This window comes from Pseudophryne corroboree, chromosome 4, assembly GCF_028390025.1.
Source record: "Pseudophryne corroboree isolate aPseCor3 chromosome 4, aPseCor3.hap2, whole genome shotgun sequence".
NCBI lineage: Eukaryota > Metazoa > Chordata > Amphibia > Anura > Myobatrachidae > Pseudophryne > Pseudophryne corroboree.
The window spans coordinates 721,000,220-721,017,021 of record NC_086447.1 but is presented as its reverse complement, the minus strand read 5'-3'; the positions used below and the strand labels follow the sequence as shown (position 1 = coordinate 721,017,021).

Sequence of the window (16,802 nt, the reverse complement as noted above, 5' to 3'; positions counted from 1 at the left end):
TTAATGTTATTTTGGTGTCGTTTTGTTCGTAGAGTGACCGGGAACCCCAATTAGTGCACCGCGTCCCCTCGCATGGCTCGCTTCGCTCGCCATGCTTCGGGCATGGTGCCTGCGCTCCGCTACCGCTTCGCTCGGCACAGATTACCGTTCCAATCATAGTCCACGTGGATCGTTAAGTATGAAAAGGTTCAAAAAAAGAAAAAAAATGTGAAAAACTCATGTCGACCTAGAACATGTCGACCTAGACACCCTGTCGACCTAGTCACTGTCGACCAATAGTGGTCGACCTAGACATTGTCGACCTAGTTACTGTCGACTTTCAGTCCGGATCCCGAGGTGCACATTTAGTTTGCGGAAGCTACTGCTGAGAATGTGTAGTAGGCATATGCAACATCATGTATACTTAGAGTCAGTGTTTATGGTGTGCATATGTGAGCTTCATTCATTTCCTCCAATTTGCACCCTTCATTAATTGTCCAATGCCAACACCTTCATGGACACATTTTCTTTACATTCAGCCAAGGAGTATGAAAGAAAGAAAATAGAACATGTGTGTCTCTGTATTTACAATGGATGTTGCAAACCACGGAGCACGATAAGATAATAACCACAGCGTAACAGTGGTAAATGTAGGTTTCTCTAACGTCCTAAGTGGATGCTGGGGACTCCGTAAGGACCATGGGGAATAGCGGCTCCGCAGGAGACTGGGCACATCTAAAGAAAGCTTTAGAACTAACTGGTGTGCACTGGCTCCTCCCCCTATGACCCTCCTCCAAGCCTCAGTTAGATTTCTGTGCCCGACGAGAAGGGTGCACACTAGGGGCTCTCCTGAGCTTCTTAGTGAAAGTTTTAGTTTAGGTTTGTTATTTTCAGTGAGACCTGCTGGCAACAGGCTCACTGCATCGAGGGACTAAGGGGAGAAGAAGCGAACTCACCTGCATGCAGAGTGGATTGGGCTTCTTGGCTACTGGACATTAGCTCCAGAGGGACGATCACAGGCCCAGCCTGGATGGGTCCCGGAGCCGCGCCGCCGGCCCCCTTACAGAGCCAGAAGAGCGAAGAGGTCCGGAGAAATCGGCGGCAGAAGACGTTCCTGTCTTCAATAAGGTAGCGCACAGCACTGCAGCTGTGCGCCATTGCTCTCAGCACACTTCATACTCCGGTCACTGAGGGTGCAGGGCGCTGGGGGGGGCGCCCTGAGACGCAATAAAACATGATAAAAATACCTTACATGGCAAAAAATACATCACATATAGCTCCTGGGCTATATGGATGCATTTAACCCCTGCCAGAATATACAGAAAAACGGGAGATAAGGCCGCCCAAAAAGGGGGCGGAGCCTATCTCCTCAGCACACTGGCGCCATTTTCCCTCACAGCTCAGTTGGAGGGAAGCTCCCTGGCTCTTCCCTGCATACACTACAGAAAGGGTTAAAAAAAGAGAGGGGGGCACTAATTAGGCGCAGTATTAAAACATACAGCAGCTATAAGGGGAAAAACACTTATATAAGGTTATCCCTGTATATATATATAGCGCTCTGGTGTGTGCTGGCATACTCTCCCTCTGTCTCCCCAAAGGGCTAGTGGGGTCCTGTCCTCTATCAGAGCATTCCCTGTGTGTGTGCTGTGTGTCGGTACGTTTGTGTCGACATGTATGAGGAGAAAAATGATGTGGAGACGGAGCAGAGTGTCTGTAACAGTGATGTCACCACCTAGGGGGTCGACACCTGAGTGGATGTACTGTTGAAAATTACGTGACAGTGTCAGCTCTGTATAAAAAACAGGGGTTGACATGAGACAGCCGGCTACTCAGCTTGTGCCTGTCCAGACGTCTCATAGGCCGTCAGGGGCTCTAAAGCGCCCGTTACCTCAGATGGCAGATACAGACGCCGACACGGATACTGACTCCTGTGTCGACGGTGAAGAGACAACCGTGATTTCCAGTAGGGCCACACGTTACATGATTGAGACAATGGAAAATGTTTTATACATTTCTGATAATACGAGTACCACCAAAAAGGGGTATTATGTTCGGTCATGGAAAAACTACCTGTAGTTTTCCTGAATCTGAGAAATAAAATGAGGTGTGTGATGATGCGTGGGTTTCCCCCCGATAACAATTGATAATTTCTTAAAAAGTATTGGTGTATACCCTTTCCCGCCAGAGGTTAGGGTGCGTTGGGAAACACCCCCTAGGGTGGATAAAGCGCTCACACGCTTGTAAGAACAAGGGCTCTACCCTCTCATGAGATGGCCGCCCTTAAGGATCCTGCTGATAGAAAACAGGAGGGTATCCAAAAATGTATTCACACACATACTGGTGTTATACTGCGACCAGCAATCGCCTCAGCCTGGAGGTGCAGTGCTGGGTTGGCATGGTCGGATTCCCTGACTGGAAATATTGATATCCTAGATAAGGATAGTATATTATTGCCTATAGAGCATTTAAAAGATGCATTTCTATATATGCATGATGCACAGCGGAATATTTGCCGACTGGCATCAAGTATAAGTGCGTTGTCCAATTCTACCAGTAAAATGGTCAGGTGATGCGGATTCCAAACGGCATTTGGAAGTATTGCCTTTGAAAAGGGACATTTGGGGTCGGTCTTTTAGACCTGGTGGCCACGGCAACAACTGGGAAATCCACGTTTGTACCCCAGGTCGCCTCTCAAAATAAGACGCCGTATTATCAGGCGCAGTCCTTTGTTGGCAAGCGGACAAAAGGTTCCTCTTTTCTGCTCGTGACAGAGGGAGAGGAAAAAGGCTGAAGAGATTAGCCAGTTCCCAGGAACAGAAACCCTTTCCCGCCTCTGCCAAGCCCTCAGTATGACGCTAGGGCCTTACAAGCTCAGGCACGGTGGGGGCCCGTTCTCAATGAATTTCAGTGCGCAGTGGGCTCACTCGCAAGTAGACCCCTGGATCCTTCAGGTAATATCTCAAGGGTACATATTGGAATTCGAGACGTCTCCCCCTCGCCGTTTCCAAAAGTCGGCTTTACCGACGTCTCCCTCTGACAGGGAGGCAGTTTTGGAAGCCATTCACAAGCTGTATTCCCAGCAGGTGATAATCAAGGTACCCCTCCTGCAACAGGGAACGGGGTATTATTCCACACTATTGTGGTACCGAAGCCAGACGGCTCGGTGAGACCGATTCTAAATCTAAATCTAAAATCTAAAATCTTTGAACACTTACATACAGAGGTTCAAATTCAAGATTGAGTCACTCAGAGCAGTGATTGCGAACCTGGAAGAAGGGGACTACATGATGTCTCGGGACATCAAGGATGCTTACCTTCATGTCAAAATTTACCCTTCTCACCAAGGGTTCTTCAGGTTATGGTACAGAACTGTCACTATCAGTTCAGACGCTGCCGTAGGGATGGTCCACGGCACCCCGGGTCTTTACCAAGGTAATGGCCGAAATGATATCCCTTCGAAGGAAGGAAATTTTAGTTATCCCTTACTTGGACGATTCCCTGATAAGGGTAAGATCCAGGGAACAGTTGGAAGTCGGTGTAGCACTATCTCAGGTAGTGTTGCGGCAGCACGATTGGATTCTCAATATTCCAAAATCGCAGCTGGTTCCGACGACTTGTCTTCTGTTTCCTAGGGATGTTCCTGGACACAGTCCAGAAAAAAGGTGTTTCTCCCAGAAGAGAAAGCCAGGGAGTTATCCGAGCTAGTCAGGAACCTCCTAAAACCGAACCAAGGCTCAGTGCATCAATGCACAAGGGTTCTGGGTAAAAATGGTGGCTTCCTACAAAGCAATCCCATTCGTTAGATTCCACGCAAGAACTTTCCAGTGGAACCTACTGGACAAATGGTCCGGGTCGCATTTTCAGATGCATCAGCGGATAACCCTGTCACCAAGGACAAGGGTATCCATCCTGTGGTGGTTGCAGAGTGCTCATCTTCTAGAGGGCCGCAGATTCGGCATTCAGGACTGGGTCCTGGTGACCACGGATGCCAGCCTGCGAGGCTGGGGAGCAGTCACACAGGGAAGGAATATCCAGGGCTTAGGGTCAAGCCTGGATACATCACTTCACATAAATATCCTGAAGCTAAGGGCCATTTACAATGCTCTAAGCTTAGCAAGACCTCTGCTTCAAGGTCAGCCGGTGTTGATCCAGTCGGACAACATCATGGCAGTCACCCACGTAAACAGACAGGGTGGCACAAGAAGCAGGAGGGCAATGGCAGAAGCTGCAGGGATTCTTCGCTGGGCGGAAAATCATGTGATAGCACTGTCAACAGTATTCATTCCGGGAGTGGACAACTGGGAAGCAGACTTCCTCAGCACGACCTCCAGCCGGGAGAGTGGGGACTTCACCCAGAAGTCGTCCACATGATTAAAAAACTCGACAGGTATTGCGCCAGGTCAAGAGACCCTCAGGCAATAGTTGTAAACGTTCTGGTAACACCGTGGGTGTACCAGTCAGTGTATGTGTTCCCTCCTCTGCCTCTCATACCCAAGGTACTGAGATTGATAAGATGGAGAGGAGAAAGCACTATATTCGTGGCTCCGGATTGGCCAAGAAGGACTTGGTAACCGGAACTTCAAGAGATGCTCACGGAGGATCCGTGGCCTCTACCTCTAAGAAGGGACCTGCTCCAGCAAGGACCCTGTCTGTTCCAAGACTTACCGCGGCTGCGTTTGACGGCATGCCGGTTGAACACCGGATCCTGAAGGAAAAAAGGCATTCCGGATGAAGTCATCCATATCCTGATCTAAAGCCAGGAAGGATGTAACCGCAAAAACATTATCACCGCAATTGGCGAAAATATGTTGCATAGTGCGAGGCCAGTAAGGCCCGACGGAGGAAATTCAACTGGGTCGATTCCTACATTTCCTGCAAACAGGAGTGTCTATGGGCCTGAAATTGTGGTCCATTAAGGTTCAGATTTCGGCCCTGTCAATTTTCTTCCAAAAAAGAACTAGCTTCAGTCCCTGAAGTTTAGACGTTTGTAAAAGGGGTACTGCATATACAGCCTCCTTTTGTGCCTCCAGTGGCAATTTGGGATCTCAATGTAGTTTGGGTTCCAAAAGTCACATTGGTTTGAACCACTTAAATCTGTGGAGTTAAAATATCTCACATGGAAAGTGGTCATGCTGTTGGCCCTGGCCTGGGCCAGGCGCGTGTCAGAATTGGCGGCTTTATCCTGTAAAAGCCCTTATCTGATTTTCCATTCGGACAGGGCGGAATTGAGGACTCGTCCTCAGTTTCTCCCTATGGTGGTTCCAGCGTTTTCACCTGAACCAACCTATTGTGGTGCCTGCGGCTACTAGGGACTTGGAGGAATCCAAGTTGCTGGATGTTGTCAGGGCCCTGAAAATATTCCAGGACGGCTGGAGTCAGGAAATCTGACTCGCTGTTTATCCTGTATGCACCCAACAAGCTGGGTGCTCCTGCTTCTAAGCAGACTATTGCTCGTTGGATTTGTAGTACAATTCAGCTTGCACATTCTGTGGCAGGCCTGCCACAGCTAAAATCTGTAAAAGCCCGTTCCACAAGGAAAGTGGGCTCATCTTGGGCGGCTGCCCGAGGGGTCTCGGCTTTACAACTTTGCCGAACAGCTACTTGGTCAGGGGCAAACACGTTTGCTAAATTCTACAAATTTGATACCCTGGCTGAGGAGGACCTGGAGTTCTCTCATTCGGTGCTGCAGAGTCATCCGCACTCTCCCGCCCGTTTGGGAGCTTTGGTATAATCCCCATGGTCCTTACGGAGTCCCCAGCATCCACTTAGGACGTTAGAGAAAATAAGAATTTACTTACCGATAATTCTATTTCTCATAGTCCGTAGTGGATGCTGGGCGCCCATCCCAAGTGCGGATTGTCTGCAATACTTGTACATAGTTATTGTTACAAAAATCGGGTTATTATTGTTGGGAGCCATCTTTTCAGAGGCTCCTCTGTTATCATACTGTTAACTGGGTTCAGATCACAAGTTGTACGGTGTGATTGGTGTGGCTGGTATGAGTCTTACCCGGGATTCAAAATCCTTCCTTATTGTGTACGCTCGTCCGGGCACAGTATCCTAACTGAGGCTTGGAGGAGGGTCATAGGGGGAGGAGCCAGTGCACACCAGTTAGTCCTAAAGCTTTCTTTAGATATGCCCAGTCTCCTGCGGAGCCGCTATTCCCCATGGTCCTTACGGAGTCCCCAGCATCCACTACGGACTATGAGAAATAGAATTATCGGTAAGTAAATTCTTATTTTCAAAAAGTGACAATTAATACAAGTATATTGTGGAATGTATAATCTACAACATGCCAGCGTGCAGCATATCAGATAAAGGAACTGCTGTTGCTTATAGCACAGATGTGTTGTAAAATAATGTGATGAATGAATGGTCACTTGTCACGTACTACAAGATAAAGCCTGTACAACGCAGGGTGACGTTTATGGCTTGCTCTTCTGAATGGAGGTCGACAAATGAGTGTGCTAAAGTGCAGAGGGAATTATACCAGTGTCACTGGAAGCATTGATTTGCTGTTAAAATACAATGCAGTTATTAGAATGTATACAGCATGCCACTTACTATAACCTCCTTGACTATTTTGCATTGATTCCTGTGTTTTTCTTTTTATTGTCGTTCTTCAGGAAATTTGCTGTCTCTACAAAAATACCCGATACAAAATGGTGTCAGAAATGCTGCGTTGGTAAGAATCTTCTGCATCAAGCATTCATTTCACATGCAAGGGAGAGGGTGTATGTGCAGGGAATACCGTGACACACTGAGTGCATCTGTTATATGATAGAGTCTGCAACATGTTTTCTCATACGTCCTAAAGGATGCTGGGGATGCTACAAGAACCATGGGGTATAGACGGGATCCGCAGGAGACATGGGCACTTTAAAAGGGGTGTGAACTGGCTTCTCCCTCTATGCCCCTCCTCCAGACCCCAGTTAGATTCTGTGCCCAGTGAAACTGGATGCACACTGAGGAGCTCTCCAGATTTTCTCAGAAAAAAGACTTTGTTAGGTTTGTTATTTTCAGGGATCATTGCTGGCAACAGGGTCCCTGCATCGTGGGACTGAGGGGAGAGAAGCAGACCTACTTCTCTGAGTTCAAAGGCTCTGCTTCTTAGGCTACTGGACACCATTAGCTCCAGAGGGTTTGATCACTTGGTGCGCCTAGCTGCTCGTTCCCAGAGCCGCACCGTCACAGAAGACAGAAGCCTGGTGAGTAAAAGAAGATCAGAAGACTTCAGTGACGGCCGAAGACGGCTTTTGAGGTACCGCGCTGCATGCCATGCTCCCACATACAGAACGGCACTGAAGGGCGCAGGGGGGGCTTTCTGGGCAGCATAAATCCTCAAAAATACGACTGGCAGAAGTGTATAAAGTGCCTGGGCACTAATTACAGACCCCGCCAGTATAAATATGCAAAATAAAGCGGGACTGAAGCACGCCATTAAGGGGGCATGGCTTAGCCCTCACAGCTCTGACCAGCACCATTTTCTCTTCACAGAAGCTGCAGAGATGCTGAGCCTGGCCTCCCACACTGCTGTACAAGTAACACGGTGCAAAACGGGGGGGGGGGGGGGGGGGGGGGGGGCACAAGAGATTTGGTGCTAAATTATTTGATAAGAAAAGCGCTAACAGGTCTGGGCAATAGTTTACTCGCTTCAGAACCGGGATAGGCGCTGGGTTGTGAGCTGGCAGAACGCCCTCTGTGTTTCCCCAACAGGCTTTGTTGTGGGTCTGTCTCCTATAGCCCCAGTGTGGTTGTGGGTGTCGGTACGTGTGTGTCGACATGTCTGAGGCTGAGTGCTCTTCCCAGGAGGAGGCTGGATTGGGGACAGAAAAGGCTGTGGGAATGACCGTGTCGGCACTGCCGACGGCTGATTGGGTAAATATGTTGAGTGTTTTGAATGCAAATGTGGCTCGGTTGACTAAGAGATTATAAAAATCTGAGTCTAAGAACCAGACATGGAGGAAATCCATGGAAGATGCATTGTCACAAGCCCAGGCCTCTTCGGGGTCACAGGAACGTGCATTTACCCAGATAACAGATACGGATACCGACACGGACTCTGATTACAGTGTCGACTATAGTGATGCCAGATTGAATCCTAAACTGGCTAAGAGCATTCAGTACATGATTGTGGCAATAAAAGAAGTGTTGCATATAACGGAGGACCCTGCGGTTGCTGATAGAAGGGTCTGTATGTATAAAGGAAAGAAACCTGAGGTAACTTTTCCTCCCTCTCATGAACTGAATGCTCTTTTTGAAAAGGCTTGGGAAAATCCTAACAAGAAGGTACAGGTTCCCAAAAGAATTCCAGTGGCATATCTGTTTCCTTTTGGGGACAGGGAAAAGTGGGAGTCAACCCCCACGGTGGACAAAGCTCTATCGCGTCTATCCAAAAAGGTGGCACTTCCGTCTCCTGACACGGCAGCCCTAAAGGATCCTGCGTATCGTAAGCAGGAAAATACACTAAAATCCATTTATGTCACTACGGGTTCGCTACTCAGGCCTGCCGTTGATTCGGAATGGGTGAGTAGCGCTATTGAAAAGTGGGCAGATAACTTGTCATCTGAGATAGATACCCTGGACAGGGATAGCGTGCTTTTGACTCTGGGTCATATCAGGGACACTGCAGCATATTTAAAAGAAGCTGTAAGGGATATTGGCCTTTTGGGATCAAGGGCCAATGCCATGGCAGTCTCAGCTAGGAGAGCATTGTGGATTCATCAATGGAATGCTGATGCTGAATCTAAGAAGCCGATGGAGTCTTTACCATTTAACGGTAGTGTCTTATTTGGTGACGGCCTCACGGACCTGGTATCTACGGCTACCTCTGGTAAGTCGTCATTTTTGCCTTATGTTCCTGCACAACAGAAGAAAACGCCCCACTATCAGATGCAGTCCTTTCGGCCCAATAAATTCAAAAAAGGACGAGGGTCCTCCTTCCTTGCTGCAAGAGGAAGGGGAAAAAGGTCACAGGCTGTGGCAAGTTCCCAAGAGCAGAAGTCCTCTCCGGCTTCTACCAAATCCACCGCATAACGCTGGGGCTCCTCTGCGGGAGTCTGCACCGGTGGGGGCACGTCTCAAACTCTTCAGTCAGGTCTGGGTGCACTCGGACCTGGATCCTTGGATATTAGAAATAGTAACCCAAGGGTACAAATTAGAGTTTCAAGACGTGCCCCTTCACCGATTTTTCAAATCGGCCTTGCCAGCTTCTCATCTAGAAAGGGAGGTAGTATGCGCTGCATTGCTAAAGCTGTGTCAAAATCAGGTCATTGTCACAGTTCCCCCGTCACAACAGGGGGAGGGTTTTTATTCGAGTCTGTTCGTGATCCCGAAGCCGGATGGCTCAGTCAGACCAATTCTGAACCTAAAATCCCTCAATTTCTTTCTGAAAAAAATCAAATTCAAGATGGAATCTCTCCGAGCAGTGATCTCCAGTCTGGAGGAGGGGGATTTTATGGTGTCGGTCGACATAAAGGATGCACGTTCCCATATATCCTCCACATCAGGCATACCTGAGGTTTGCTGTTCAGGATTGTCAATACCAATTTCAGACGTTACCGTTTAGTCTGTCCACAGCACCAAGGATTTTCACCAAGGTTATGGTGGAAATGATGGTTCTCCTGCGCAATCTGGGAATTACAATTATCCCGTACTAGGACGATCTCCTCATAAAGGCGAGATCCAAGGAGCAATTGCAGAAAAATGTTGCGCTCTCACTGACGATTCTGCAACAATATGGTTGGCTTTTAAACTTGCCAAAATCACAGTTGGTTCCGACGACACATCTGTCGTTCCTGGGTATGATTCTGGATACAGAATTACAGAGAGTTTTTCTTTCAGTGGAAAAGGCTCTGGAGTTACAGAACATGGTAAAACAGATTCTAAACCAGCAAAGGTGTCAGTTCTTCAATGCACTCGGTTGCTGGGGAAGATGGTGGTGGCCTACGAGGCCATTCCGTACGATAGGTTCCGTGCCAGGGTGTTTCAGTGGGACCAGTTGGACAAGTGGTCCGGGTCTCACCTGGACATGCACCGGAAAATAATCCTATCTTCCAGGACCAGGATCTCCCTTCTGTGGTGGCTGCACAGTTCTCACCTTCTGGAGGGACGCAGGTTCGGGATTCAGGATTGGATCCTGGTGACCACAGATGCAAGTCTCCGAGGCTGGGGAGCAGTCACACAGGGGAGAAACTTTAAGGGAAAATGGTCAAGCCAGGAAACTTGTCTGCATATAAACATTCTGGAATTAAGGGCCATTTACTACGGCATTCTGCAAGCGGAACATCTTCGGGTGTGGTTCATCAAATCGACAGTATCTAGGTCGACAATGTTTAGGTCGACAGCCACTAGGTCGACATGGATGGAAGGTCGACAGGGTTGCTAGGTCGACAGGTCTAAAGGTCGACATGAGGATTTTATATTTTTTTGTGTCGTTTTCTTCGTAGAGTGACCGGGATCCCAAATTAGTGCACCGCGTCCCCTCGCATGGCTCGCTTCACTCGCCATGCTTCGGGCATGGTGCCTTCGCTCCGCTACCGCTTCGCTCGGCACAGATTACCGTTCCAATCGTAGTCCACGTGGATCGTTAAGTATGAAAAAAAGAAAAAAAATGTGAAAAACTCATGTCGACCTTTAGACCTGTCGACCTAGCACATGTCGACCTAGAAACCCTGTCGACCTTCCATCCATGTCGAGCTAGTGACTGTCGACCTAAACATTGTCGACCTAGATATTGTCGATCTTCAGACCGGATCCCACATCTTCGCGGTCTGACCGTCTTGATTCAGTTAGACAACATAACAGCAGTGGCGTACATAAACCGCCAGGGCGGAACAAAGAGCAGAGCGGCGATGGCTGAGGCGGAAAGACATGCAAGCGCTCTGTCAGCAGGAGTGGACAACTGGGAAGCAGACTTCCTCAGCAGACACGATCTCCATCCAGGAGAGTGGGGTCTTCATCAAGAGGTCTTTGCAGAAGTGACATGTCGTTGGGGAATTCCTCAAATAGACATGATGGCGTTTCGCCTCAACAAGAAACTTCAGAGATATTGTTCAGGTCGAGGGACCCTCAAGCAATAGCGGTGGACGTCCTGGTGACACCGTGGGTGTTTCAGTCGATCTATGTGTTCCCTTCACTTCCACTCATTCCAAAGGTGATAAAGATTATAAGAAGAACAAGGGTTCAGGCGATACTCATTGTTCCAGACTGGCCAAAAAGGGCCTGATATCCAGATCTTCAGGAGTTGCTCATAGAAGATCCCTGGCCTCTTCCTCTGCCGGAGGACCTGTTACAACAAGGTCCGTGCGTGTATCAAGACTTACCGCGGCTGCGTTTGACGGCATGGCGGTTGAACGCCAAATCCTAGCCAGAAAGGGTATGCCCAGTGAAGTCATTCCCACTCTTCTTCAGGCTAGAAAGGAAGTAACGGCAAAGCATTACCACCGTATTTGGAGAAAATGTGTGTCTTGGTGTGAGTCCAAGAAGGCTCCTATGGAAGAATTTCAGCTGGGGCGTTTGCTCCATTTTTTGCAAGCAGGTGTGGATGCGGGCCTAAAGTTAGGCTCTATTAAAGTACAAATTTTGGCCAATTCGAATTTTCTTTCAGAAAGAATTGGCCTCCCTTCCAGAAGTTCAGACCTTCGTGAAAGGCGTGCTGCACATCCAACCTCCATTTGTGCCGCCTCTGGCACCGTGGGATCTTAGTGTGGTATGGCAGTTCCTGCAATCTCATTGGTTTGAACCTTTCCGTAAGGTTGAGTTAAAATTCCTTACTTGGAAAGTAGTCATGTTGTTGGCCTTGGCATCTGCAAGGCATGTACAGTATCTGAATTGGCGGCTTTGTCTTTAATCTTCCATGCAGATAGAGCAGAGTTGAGAACTCGTCAGCAATTTCTGCCAAAAGTGGTTTCATCATTTCACGTAAACCAGCCTATTGTGGTGCCAGTGGCTACTGGCGCATTCGCGGAATCGAAGTCTCTCGATGTGGTCAGAGCTTTGAAAATCTATGTTGCCAGAACGGCTCAGATTAGGAAAACAGAGGCTCTGTTTGTCCTGTGGGCTCCCAACAAGATTGGGGCTCCTGCTTCTAAGCAGACTATTGCGCGCTGGATCTGTAATAACGATTCAGCAGGCTCATTCAACGGCAGGATTGCCGTTACCGAAATCTGTGAAAGCCTATTCTACCAGAAAGGTGGGCTCATCCTGGGCGGCTGCCCGAGGGGTTTCAGCATTACAGCTTTGCCGAGCTGCTACTTGGTCGGGTTCAAACACCTTTGCGAAGTTTTACAAGTTTGATACCCTGGCTGAGGAGGACCTCTTGTTTGGTCAGTCTGTGCTGCAGAGTCATCCGCACTCTCCCGCCCGTTCTAGAGCTTTGGTATAAACCCCATGGTTCTTGAAGCATCCCCAGCATCCTCTAGGACGTATGAGAAAATAGGATTTTAATACCTACCGGTAAATCCTTTTCTCTTAGTCCGTAGAGGATGCTGTATCTGCAGTTTGGTTTTGGTTACTCTCATGTTGAGTTAAGTACAGTCAGTCTGTGGCTGAGGTTGGTCATGCCGTTGCATGTGGTGTTGTTGAATGCCATGTTGTACGCCGTGTTTGAAGTGTGAGCTAGTATGTATCTCACCTTAGTTTTAAAATTAAATAAATCCTTTTCCTCGAAATGTCCGTCTCCCTGGGCACAGTTCCTATAACTGGGGTCTGGAGGAGGGACATAGAGGGAGGAGCCAGTTCACACCCCTTTTAAAGTCTTAAAGTGCCCATGTCTCCTGCGGATCCCGTCTATACCCCATGGTTCTTGAAGCATCCCCAGCATCCTCAACGGACTAAGAGAAAAGGATTTACCGGTAGGTATTAAAATCCTATTATTCCTTTCCACTAATGTTATGTTACGTTATGCAGAATAAATTCTACATTGCATAACATATGTACACCTAAAAAATATAATGGTATCTGGATGAAAAATAGATAGTAAATAGACAATCAATAGGTCGACACCAGATGGTCGACAGGGTCAAAAGGTTGACAGTTAAATAATCTACATGGATTTAGGTCCACAGATTCAAAGCGTCAAAATGTAAATGGTCGACACATAGTTTTTCATGATATTTCATGAGGGTCAGGCACTTAAGGGGAGGGTCAGAGTTAGGCTGCGTAAGAGGACGTTTATGGTTAGGCATTAGGGGAGGGTTAGAATTAGGGTTAAAATAACAAAACCAAAAAAGGGTCAACCTTTTTTTGTGTGTCGACCATTTGCATGTCGACTGTTTTTTTTTGTTTTGTTTTTTACCCTGTTGACCTACTAACTGTCGAGCATCTGTTGTTGATCTATTAACTGTCAATATTTTAATCCACACCCATTATAAATGTACACTGTATAATTTCTAACATTCAGAAGGATGGTTAGAAGGTTGGAGGAGATTTTAAACTAGGAGCCTGGGGGGAGGGTTTAGCTAGAAACTACGGGTCATGCAGTGAGAATAGTGGGGATGGCGGTAGTAAACGAAATGGGGGAGAAGTTGGGGGGAGGGTAAGAGCAGGCGGTAAGGTTACTAACATGGGTACTAAAAGAGATTTTACCAAAGCACTAACCAGTGACGATTACAGGTCATCAGTGCTACATAAGGTGAAAGATGTCCCTAACGCAAGGGAAAATACTTATCTTAGTAGTATGTATGTAAACGCCAGAAGCATTACTGGTAAAAAGGGTGAACTAGAAATACTTGCAGCAAGCAAACAGTATGATTATTATAGGCATTACTGAAACTTGGTGGGACGAATCTCATGATTGGACAGTCAATCTAGAGGGCTATACACTGTTTAGGAGAGACAGACTAAATAAAAAGGGTGGAGGGGTGTGTCTTTACGTAAAGCCGTTTTTAAAACCTGATATACAGGAAGATATTCAGGAGGGGACTGTAGACACTGTCGAGACAGTATGGGTAGAAATTGCATGCGGAGAAAATGGAATAAAAAAGTTAGTATTGGGTGTATGCTATAGGCCGCCTGGTATCAACGCATCTGATGAGGAATTGTTACTAAAGCAAATTGAAAGAGTAGCAGGAGTAGGAGACATAGTAGTGATGGGAGATTTTAACTATCCAGAGATAAACTAGAAAAATGATTCATGTGATACTGCTAGGGGCAATATGTTTTTAAACACACTTAATGATAACTACTTAGTTCAACTAATTGAGGAACCAACTAGGTACAATGCAATCTTAGACCTGGTATTAACAAACAATGGGGATTTTGTATCCGGTATTATAGTAGGGGAACCCATAGGAAACGGCGACCACAATATGGTCACATTCAATATCAGTTTCCATAAACAGCCCTATACTGGCTCAACTAGGACTCTAAACTTAAGCAAAGCAAATTTTGAAAAGATTAGGGTATTTTTCAGGGATATTGAATGGGAAGGTTTGTTTTTAGGAAAAAATACTACGGAGAAATGGGAGGTACTAAAATTCCTGCTAGCTAAAATTACACTCAAATTTATTCCTACGAGCAGCAAAAAAAAGGAATAAAAATCATAAACCGATGTGGCTTAACAAAAAGATTAAAGAACTTATGGGCAAGAAAAGGCGAGCATTTTAAAAATACAAATCTGACGGGGAAGCAGTCATTTCAGCACTATAAGGAATGTAACAAAATTTGCAAAAAGGAAATAAGAGCGGCTAAAGTAGAAACTGAAAAACTAGTAGCAAAGGAAAGCAAAGCGAATCCCAAAAAATTCTTTAAATACAGTAATAGCAAGAGATTAAAGAAGGAGAGTATATGCCCTTTAAAAGACAAGTTGGGAGTCTTAAGCAAAAATGATAATGACATAGCGGACACACTAAATGAGCTTTTTTCAACAGTATTTACTAGAGAGGACCCAATTCAGGGACTAACATATAATCTCAATAATGAGAATATCCCACTGATAGGTACTTATTTAAGCGAGGAAGTAGTCTGTGACCGATTAAAACATTTAAAGATTAATAAGTCACCAGGTCCCGATGGTATTCACCCAAGGGTTCTAATAGAGCTTCATTCTGAACTTGCAAAACCGCTATTTTTGATCTTTAAGGATTCAGTAATATCAGGTATGGTTCCCAAAGACTGGCGTATAGCGGAAGTAGTGCCTATATTCAAAAAGGGAAGTAAAGCTGAACTAGGTAATTATAGACCAGTTAGTCTTACATCTATAGTGGGGAAAGTATTGGAAGGTATTCTAAGAGATAGTATTCAGAAGTTCCTTGAAGTCAATAAGGTCATAAAAAGGAATCAACATGGGTTTATGAAGGACAGATCCTGTCAAACCAACTTACTTGGCTTTTATGAAACAGTAAGCGCAAACCTAGATCAGGGTAAAGAGGTGGATGTAAACTTTTTAGATTTTGCCAAAGCGTTCGATACTGTACCACACATGAGACTTATCTACAAGCTACAAGAATCAGGGCTAGGAAGCACAATATGCACTTGGGTCAAAAACTGGTTAGATAATAGGGAGCAGCGCGTTGTGGTTAATGGATCTTTTTCAACTTGGACTGAAGTGCTAAGTGGTGTGCCGCAAGGCTCAGTATTAGGACCGCTATTGTTCAGTATTTTCATTAACGACCTAACAGAAGGTCTAGAGAGCATGGTGTCAATTTTTGCAGATGATACCAAATTGTGTAAAGTTATAAATGCGGAGGGGGATGCTGAGTCGCTTCAGAATGACTTAGTTAAATTAGAAGCTTGGGCAGCGAAATGGAGAATGCGCTTCAATACAGACAAGTGTAAGGTAATGCACTGTGGTAACAAGAACACAAATAACACTTACCTACTAAATGGGGTAAAATTAGGGGATTCTGTACTGGAAAAGGACTTAGGTGTCCTCATAGATAGCAAACTAAGCAGTAGTACCCAAAGTAGGACTGCAGCAAAGAAGGCTAATAAGATATTGGCATGCATAAAACGGGGAATTGATGCTAGGGACGAGAGTATTCTACTCCCATTATATAAATCACTTGTGAGGCCACACTTTGAATACTGTGTATAATTCTGGGCACCTTACTACAAAAAGGATATCCTGGAGCTAGAAAAGGTTCAAAGGCGGGCGACCAAACTAATTAAGGGTATGGAGACACTGGAATACGAGGAAAGGCTTGCAAGACTAGGCATGTTTACACTGGAAAAGCGGAGATTAAGAGGGGACATGATCAACATTGACAAATATATAAGGGGACAATATACAGATCTTGCGCAGGACCTGTTTTTGGTTAGATCAACACAGAGAACTCGTGGACACTCGCTCAGGTTAGAGGAGAGGAGATTCCACACAATACGGCGTAAAGGCTTTTTTACGGTAAGGACGATACGTGTTTGCAATTCCCTGCCTGAGGGAGTTGTAATGGCCAACTCAGTCAACACCTTTAAGAATGGGTTAGATAAATTCCTAATGGATAAGGATATCCAGGGTTACGGGGCATAGTCACGCACTATGGTTATTATAAAAAAGAGGGGTTCATCGGAATGGCAGTCAGCAACTTCAGTCAAAATCTTATACAAAATAATCGTGCATAGGAGACCACAAATAGGTTGAACCCGATGGACAATTGTCTTTTTTAACCTTAGACACTATGTTACTATGTAGATCGTATGTACTAATGCATGTGCTGAGGCAGCAGGTTTGTAACTTTATTTTTTATCAAATAGCTCAAACTGGCACATGACAGTGGGATGATTAGGTTATGTTTCTTTAAATTTGATCTATTCCATTCCTCATACAGCCAGTTAGATGGAGTAACCCCACATATACTGGGAAATGCAACCAAAACATTACAATA

General features: G+C 46.1%; 1 protein-coding gene across 7 annotated transcripts in view; it reads left to right on the top strand.

The window, feature by feature from the left end:
* Positions 1-16,802, top strand: part of MAP4K3 (mitogen-activated protein kinase kinase kinase kinase 3) — a 691,402-nt gene that overhangs the window by 630,090 nt on the left and 44,510 nt on the right. For all 7 annotated transcript variants that reach the window (XM_063918040.1, XM_063918039.1, XM_063918038.1 and 4 more), the window contains one exon: positions 6,606-6,664. In XM_063918040.1, the coding sequence (XP_063774110.1) occupies positions 6,606-6,664 (59 nt within the window). The remainder of the gene's footprint in view (positions 1-6,605; positions 6,665-16,802) is intronic.